At 34.4% G+C, this 8,205-nt stretch overlaps 1 protein-coding gene across 1 annotated transcript; it reads right to left on the bottom strand.

Annotated features, from left to right (window-relative positions):
• Positions 1-1,071: 1,071 nt before the first annotated feature.
• Positions 1,072-5,157, bottom strand: LOC116005634. The gene is made up of 4 exons (XM_031245879.1): positions 4,978-5,157; positions 3,116-3,190; positions 2,822-2,962; positions 1,072-1,464 (listed from the first exon to the last, which is right to left on the bottom strand). Exons 1-4 carry the CDS (start codon positions 5,155-5,157, stop codon positions 1,141-1,143), a joined length of 720 nt encoding a protein of 239 aa, XP_031101739.1. The 3' UTR covers positions 1,072-1,140.
• Between the last annotated feature and the right edge of the window lie 3,048 nt (positions 5,158-8,205).

The following is an 8,205-nucleotide window of genomic DNA, read 5'->3' as shown; positions in this document are numbered from 1 at the left end:
AGTGGGTCTCTCCTTCCTTCCTTAGGTAGAGTGGCATATTGTACTGTTCCTATATATAACTGTTTGTCTCCTCCCTCTAGACCGCTATAGATCATGTTAACGGCTGGCGACACAACCGTGAAAATAACAAGTATAAGAAAAAAAAAATATGGAGAGAATATTGGTATCGTATTACTTAGAATTGCTTGTCCCCTTTCATATGTGGGGTGGTCTATTTATACATATTTTGGTCTTTGGAGCTAGAGTCCTATTGGGGAATCCTAATTGTACTAAAAGTGGTTGACCCAATATAAAATAGGCTCAATCTTGTATACATTAGAAATAATAAGGCTAATCCTATCAAAACTCCTTTGTTATCCCTCCCTCTTGGACTTCCTTGATCTTGTATACATTAGGAATAATAAGGCACTTGTCAATCAATATTGCCTCCACTAAAGTTTGAACCCACCCCCTTCCATATGAGAGTGCAACCAGATGCCACTAGACCACAAGGTCTTTGGCAATATCTTGTATTACTGGTGGGCTATTACAGCCCCTTTCAAGAAAAATTGTGTTGTCCTATCAAGACAAATAGAAAAATTATATACTAGATCGACCTTCTATCCATCCCTGAGAAAATGGTGGGCTATTACAACCCTCATAACCACGTCTATGTGCCCTACCCGACCTCGAGGCTGGGTCTTGACCAGTTGAGGCCGAGCAACGGGCTCAACCTAGGTTGCAGAGACCGAGCATTGGGCTCGACCTTCGACAACAGAGTCCAAGCGTTGGGCTCAACTTTTGGCTGCTAAGGCAGAGCCCTTGGCCACAAGGAACTGAGCATTGAGCTTAACCCCGGGGCCTCAGGGTCGGTTGCGTTCGCCTTGTCCCGCCTCAACCGGTCGGTTTGATTCAAACCGTCTCTAATACATCCATTAGTAGTTACAGAAATTATAGATACACTTAATTGTACTGGGAAGCCATGCATGAATGCTACAATCATATAGACCAAATTAAAGCTGGCTAACTAACAAGCTAATTAGCAGCAAACCATGTCTTCTTCTTAACACATAATAATACACTCGATCCTAAGTTGAAGCTAGAAATTTTATTAAGAGATAGATCAGATCGAAGCTAATAATAATATATTAAAATTGATCTTCAAGAAAGGGGAGATCTTGAAGGGGCACCTTTTCTCCTATTGTTCAAGGACACCATGAAACCTGGGAGAAAAGCGCTACTTCCTTTCTTGTTCCTTTTGATCTCGGAATCGCTTGAAATGCCAATGGCAGTGTTGGAGCAAGAAGTATTCTTGTACTCCGACGGTTCCTCTGGGGTGGAGTATGGAGTGTGTTGGCCGTCGTCGTCTGGTGAATCAGATCCGTCCATCCGCAGCCCCTCGAACTGGGTGAAGGCGAAATCTGATTCATCAAACTTGAGGAGAATGCTTGATAAATCCTGGTCATGGTAGACCATGAAATCAACCTGCATATGTTTTTTTAATTTGGGAGATGAGATTTATTTGACCGTAATTTTATTTATTATAATAAAATGAAACATATATAATTCACCTTTAAATTAGAATGCCTTGATAAAGGTCAAAAAAGTCATTATAATAACTCAATATATGCATATTTTGGCTAAAACCTCTTACAAATCAAGATCAATACTAAACTCAACGGTACGGTGAAACTCAATGAGAGAAGATCAGAAGGGAAGAAGGCTAGGAGAGAAAAAGAGAGGAAGATTAAAGTTAAAATGATTAAGGAGCACGTTGTTTCAAGTTGGTAGTCTGTTATTTGTTTGCTATTTCCAGGTAATTCAGTTGGAGCTTTGAGATAGTTAGTTCCCTATTCAGTATGGGTAACATACACTTGTGTGTCAGACTGTCTCACGGTCTCACTACGTGAGCGATGTCGGATCTTTGATTAATGGGTCGAATATTTGACCTCATTAGAGCAGGCTTCGATCCATAGATGAACGCTTGAAGATGCTAGAGACTCAAATCCTTGAGCTGAACAACAAGCTAGAAACCAGAACACAAGCAACTCAAGACCTCTTGGAGCAAATTACTGCAAAGATATATAGGCAGTAAAGATTATGGAAACCATTAGATTGAACAAGCTTGCACATCCGGTCTGTTCTTTCCTTAAGTCCATTACAAACTCCAACTCAAATAGGGTAATATAGTTTCGATCTGACAATTTTACAGAGTTAAATTATACCATGGACCAGATCCACCTTGCATTGTTAATCCTGGTCCAAAACGAAATTCAAATTATGTATCTACAGTTAATATATTATGTACCACCAATTAACAAATTATATACCTTTAAATAAATTTAAAATGCATCATATGTTAACTACATGCACATAATTTATTAACTCCAACTACTATATATATTATGTTAATTGTAGTAGTTATAATAGCTACATGAGTTATTAACTGCATGCGCATAATATATTATTCAAAAAAAAATATGAGTACATAATTTAAATGTAAGTTTTAACTAGGGTCCACATTACAAGGTTGATACTGGTGAATCGTATAACAATTGTTTTACATGATAGTTCTATTTGTCAAACATTTTACTTTATCAAATATTGTCCAAAATACTCTTATTAAGTAATATCTGATATGATTAATTTATGCCAAACCAATCGATTCATAAATACCTAAACCTAATCAATTGATATAAAATATTGCTTGTGACATACCAACCTCATACAAAGTACTAAAGTTTTGGGTAATGTAGTATCTTTCACATGTGTGAGTAATATAATGAAAATGTAAATAACTAATTTAGGGATAAATATGTAAGAAAATGGTAGAGAGAGGTACCTTGCAGGAAAGAGAACAGAAGCTAAAGGGGTCTTGCAGTACTCTATCACAAGTGAAACAAGATTTGCCAGAACCCTTGCAAGACCTGGATTGCGCCCTCTGATTCAAGAATATCACTTTGGCACTGTTTATCGTATAAGGCTGCCAAACAAGGAACAATATAGTATCAGCATTTTACTAATTTTTTAATAAAATAATTTATTATTATTATTATTATTATTATTATTAATTTTTTTTTTTTTGGTCATTGGAAGTTGAAACAGATTATTTTTAGTTTTGCTTTAGGGGTATTACCTGAATGTAGGAGCAGTCAATCAACTTCTCCAAGTCATTCAACCTTATCACATCTTGGTACACATATCTTCTCACCTATCCCATTATACAACAAGAACCCAAGTTAAATCAATAATTTTCTCTCATATTAATTGTCATTCTTTATATTTATGATGAATTAATTAATTATATTGCAAATTTTAATTAAATAAAATCAAGTCAATGTTTGAGTGCAAACCTTTGAGTTTGTCTAACATTATTCATCTTAAACATAACTTTACCCTTCTTAAAAATGGAAATTAGAATATACATATTAACATGGAATTAATTTTCTTCTTTATTCAATATTAAAAATTCAAGATTTTTATGCTATACTTTACAAAATAAATTGTATTTAAATATAATCATTTTTTTTAATTCACCATGAAAATAGAATGAAGAGGTTTCTTTTAAATCTTTCCAAAAAAAAAAGTTTCTTTTTAAATAGAGAATTTACTTTATTTAAAAAAAATTATACTTAAAAACATTGGACTGGACTATAAAAGTTTCAAGGACAACCAAGAAGAAAAGTAGCAATAATAAATGGGAGCAATAGAGGGTAAAGCAAGAAATGATGATCTAGTACACCCTCCATGTGGATTATGCACACTTTTTTTTAGCAATGTTAAATCTAAAGAAGTACAATATACACATAATAGAAAACATATACATAGCACCAAAAATGAAAATTGGATTTTGATACTCTTTTATAATTTAAAAGAAAAAAATTTACATTTTATCAAAAAGTAGCACAAAAAATAAATACAAGATTATTATTTTAACAATAATTGTGAAAAAATATAATTGAAAAATAGACTAGATGGTGGTGACAGACCATATTAAAACAACATAGGTGAAATATAATAAAGACAAAATAGGCTAAGATTGGGTCAAACTGTCGTTGAAAGCAACAGCTAAGGAAGCTTGACAAGGGGAAAATAGCGTGAAAAAGAAAGTCTTCTAAAAATGGGAAACAAAACAGCTCCAAAAAGTAGGAGCAAACACACCCCTTTTAGTATTCAAGAAACAACTAATTGTCTGACAGATATTTGAGAGTACTCTCTTACAAAAATCCCACAAAATTAATTACTTCAATTTCCAATTCTCTCTCTCTCTCTTCCCCCCCCCCCTCCCCCCTCCCCTCTCTCTCTCTATATATTTTTGAAAACCTCTCTCTCTATATATAAACCTTTTTTGTACGAAAATATCAAATATGAACCCAATATATAAAGGCATAGATAATTTTTAATATAATTTTTCATTTTGTTACGGTTTTATATACACAATTATAAGTTAATTAGCCCATTCTTTCTAATTAATTTCAATGGGAAAGAAAATATATGAAATCCCGGTGGAAAAAAGAAAAAAAAAGGAGAAAAAATTTCTTCTTGTTTTTTTTTTTTTAATATAAATATTATTATTATTAAAGAGTTCTATGTGCTAGAAAATAAACTGAAAATTTTCTAAAATGCCAAGAAACAGATAGTTTTGATATTTTAAAGATTTTTTTTGTATATTGTATAATGAAATCTTGATAGTTTCCAAATTAAATGGGAAAGGAAGAAATATGAGACCCAAATCCTGAAATTTCATTAAAATTTAGTGGTAATCCAGTGTTGAAATTCGGATAATATTGAGGAAGGTCGGAAAAAAACTTGAATTTTGAATTAAAAGAAGAAGAGAGAAATAATCCTGGAATTTCTAGAAGTAACAATCAGCTAAAAGGAATAAATAATGTATATAAACATAAACAAGCTAAGTGAAGTGATGAACTCAAACATACATATTTGGCAAAAAATTAAATAGTAAAAAGAAATTAAAGAAAAGAAAAAGAAAGATCAGACCTGGAGAAAGGGATGAGATTGATGAGAAGGGAGGCAGTGAGGGCAGAAGCTTTGGCAACAAAGTAAGCAGAAGATGTTCTTCTCGTTCTTCCGCCGATGCTGGTGGACCCCGCAACCGCCAAAGAATGTCTCCGCCATTAGCCCTTCCATCCATGCAGGCTTCGTACCACCACCCACCATTTTCACCGGAAAAATACAATCGGAATTCGGAAAGCCTCACCTTAGTTCACCTAATTTAATTAATTTGTAAATATGGTGAGAGGTTATATATATGTGTGTGTGTGTTTATATGTATATATAGTGCGAAGTATTCACTTGTTGTGTGAAATGTATGTGTTATTGTATTTATGTGTGGGCAGCTTCACATGCCCCTTTGTTTTTGTACCTTGGCTCTTTGTTCTCCCATCCCCACCATCCCCCTCTCCTACATTTATTGGGTAGATTCCAAGATAACGAAATTATAATTATAATTACAATTAATCCCAAGTTCTTCAATTTTATTTGAAAAATTAAATTTTTATGTAGCTTTTATAATAATTATATAAAGGAGGCAGATCGGTAGATCCGATCCAGAAATAGTGATAGAGGGGTTAAAAAAATAAAAAATAAAAAATAAAAAAAACTTCAGAAAGCATGAAAATATTTATGATAAAATATAAAATGATTGAAATAAATTGTATTTCATGTATATTAATTGATATTTATAAATATTTTTATTTTAATTAGAACAGCACTATATATATATTTCTAGATTAATTTGAATGCAATGACACACTATTTGAACATTTAGATTATGGGAAAATGTATCTTTTGTTCCCCAATTGTTTTTTGCTAGTTATTTTAGTCTCTAACTTTTTACGGTTAAGTTGCAATAACATTCCTAACTCTTCAAAAAAGATGCATTTTTAACATCTAAAATAACAAAATTATTTAAGTATATTAAAAATTACTCAGTACATGTTTGTTTTAAAATTTTATTATCTTTAATTTACTCCATATAACTTTTCAATTGTTATATTTCAGTCAAGATGGTTAGAATTGAAACTTTTTTGAAAAGTTAGGGATGTATATTGCAACAGTAAAACTTTATGAACTAAAACGGCTAGCAAGAAAAATTGAGCGACTAAAATAAAAATATAGTCAAAGTCAAATATTCATTACGGTCAACATGAAAAAAAAAAGCCCAATAATTTAGCTGAAAATGACTTTTTAAATTCTTAGTCGGAAGACACTTTTCGCATTCTTTAATTTTCCATATTTATATTCTCTCTCATCTTTTTTATTTTCTAGGTTATTATTATTACCACCTCCAGGAAACCACCACAACCACCACCACACCATTACACCATCAGCACCACCACCAAACACCACCACCACCTCAATCAGTATCACCACCACAACTACCACAACTACACCACCACACAACCACAACCACCACACCACTATCACCAGCACCACCACCAGCACCACCACAACCACCACCACACCATCCACCATTACCACCACCACCAACACTACTATCACTACAACCACTATTAAGTGCCAAAGATGCTATATTTTGTGAGGTATTTTGGAGATAATTTGTGTCATAATTGTATTCCTTTGAGTTTATTATATGCTTAGAATAACTTAATTTGTTTTATGTTAAGAATAAAGACTAATTGTGGTGGCATTTGTGCATTATAGGAAAACAAGGTCATTTCAGGGGCACTTTGACAACGTCTAAGTATTTTGATCATATCTTAGTCTAATACTGTTCAAATGCGGTGATTCAAGTGTCATTGGAACAACTCAAAGAGCTACAAATTTCGTATAGACTACAAAGTCTAATTCAAACATCGTCAGGGTCAACAAGTATGAGCAAGGGTACTCTCGTACTTGCCTTGTACTAACACTAACAAAAAGTTATACGAGGTGCAAGTACGCGCATACTGAAGTTATACGCAGGGGCATAAATCAACAAAATGAAGATTTTGAGACTTTAAATGCTTAAAGGATCAAGCTAGATAAGGGAGTTAGCTTTAAGAGCAATTTCTAAGTTTGTACTTTTGCTTTAAGAAAGAGAATTCACTACAAAAAAAATGTGTTTTTAGCGACAGACAAAATCTGTCGCTAAAAGGGTTTAGCAACGGAATCTGTCCGTCACAAAAACCCTCCTCGCTAGAATTTAGCGACAAAACTTTTGTCCGTCGCTAGGGTTTAGCGACGGATATTTCCGTCACTAAGTAATACAAATATGTCGTTAAATTTCTTTCGACGATGAATTTGATGATGAAATTTGTGAGGGAATAACGACGAAAAAATTTGTCACTAAATCTAGCAATGTAAAATTCGTCGTTGGAAAAAGAGAACCTGCACTCCAACAAAGCAGGCAGATATCTATGTGCATACTCCAACAAATTAAGAGTAAAATTATGAATATGACTAAAATAAATAATTAATTAATAACAATAATAATAAATAAATAAATAAAGAAAAGGGAAGAAGAAGAACCTACGTCGCTGCCACTGCCCGTTCGCCGCCGATTCCAGCCACTGCCGCTGCTGCCGTCGTCGTCGAAGAAGAAGAATCCGCGGGGGCTGCCTCGATCTGCTGGAGAGAGAGAGAGAGAGAGGAACCTGCCGCTGCTTCGCCGCCGCAACTGCAACCACCGTTCCTCACTATCGTCAATCCGCTACAACTCCGACCACCACCTTCACGGCCTTTGATCTGCAGGACGAGAATAAGACAGAGAGAGACGAACCTGGCAGCGGCAACTTTGTCCTGGACTAGAAGGAGAGAGAGAAGAACCTGGAACCGCCGCTACCTCGGCACCGCCGCCACAACTGCCACCACCGTTCGTCGTCGCCGGCGAGTTGAGGTTGTCGGACTGCAATTCGAAGCGAGAGACAGATGCGGCTAGGAAGATATGAGAAATAACAAAGTCTGAAATGAAATTAAAATGCCTAGGGTTATCATATTTAGCAACTGATTCAATTTCCGTCGCTAGCGTAATTAGGGGAGGGGCTTACGATTTTTTCAAAATACAATCTAGCAACGGAATTCGAATTCGTCGCTAGATTTAGCGACGGATTCGAAATCCGTCGCTAGATTTTATTTTTTAAAAATTTTGTAACCCAATACTTTAAATCTCTAGCGACAGAATTTGAATACGTTGCTAGATTTTTATTTAAAAAAATTTTTGCCCGTTCCGTTAGTCATTTAGCGACGGAATTTTGAATCCGTCGC

This window comes from Ipomoea triloba, chromosome 15 (assembly GCF_003576645.1).
Source record: "Ipomoea triloba cultivar NCNSP0323 chromosome 15, ASM357664v1".
Classification (NCBI taxonomy): domain Eukaryota; kingdom Viridiplantae; phylum Streptophyta; class Magnoliopsida; order Solanales; family Convolvulaceae; genus Ipomoea; species Ipomoea triloba.
Note: the sequence above shows the minus strand (reverse complement) of the source record. Positions and strands in the feature narration are given on the sequence as shown.

Coding starts and splice junctions, on each gene's coding strand:
- LOC116005634 (XM_031245879.1), bottom strand. CDS start 5,157: ATGGTGGGTGGTGGTACGAAGCCTGCATGGATGGAAGGGCTAATGGCG. Junction 3,191..4,977: donor AATCTCATCCCTTTCTCCAG/GTCTGATCTTTC, acceptor ATAATGGGATAG/GTGAGAAGATATGTGTACCA. Junction 2,963..3,115: donor TTGACTGCTCCTACATTCAG/GTAATACCCCTA, acceptor CTTGTTTGGCAG/CCTTATACGATAAACAGTGC.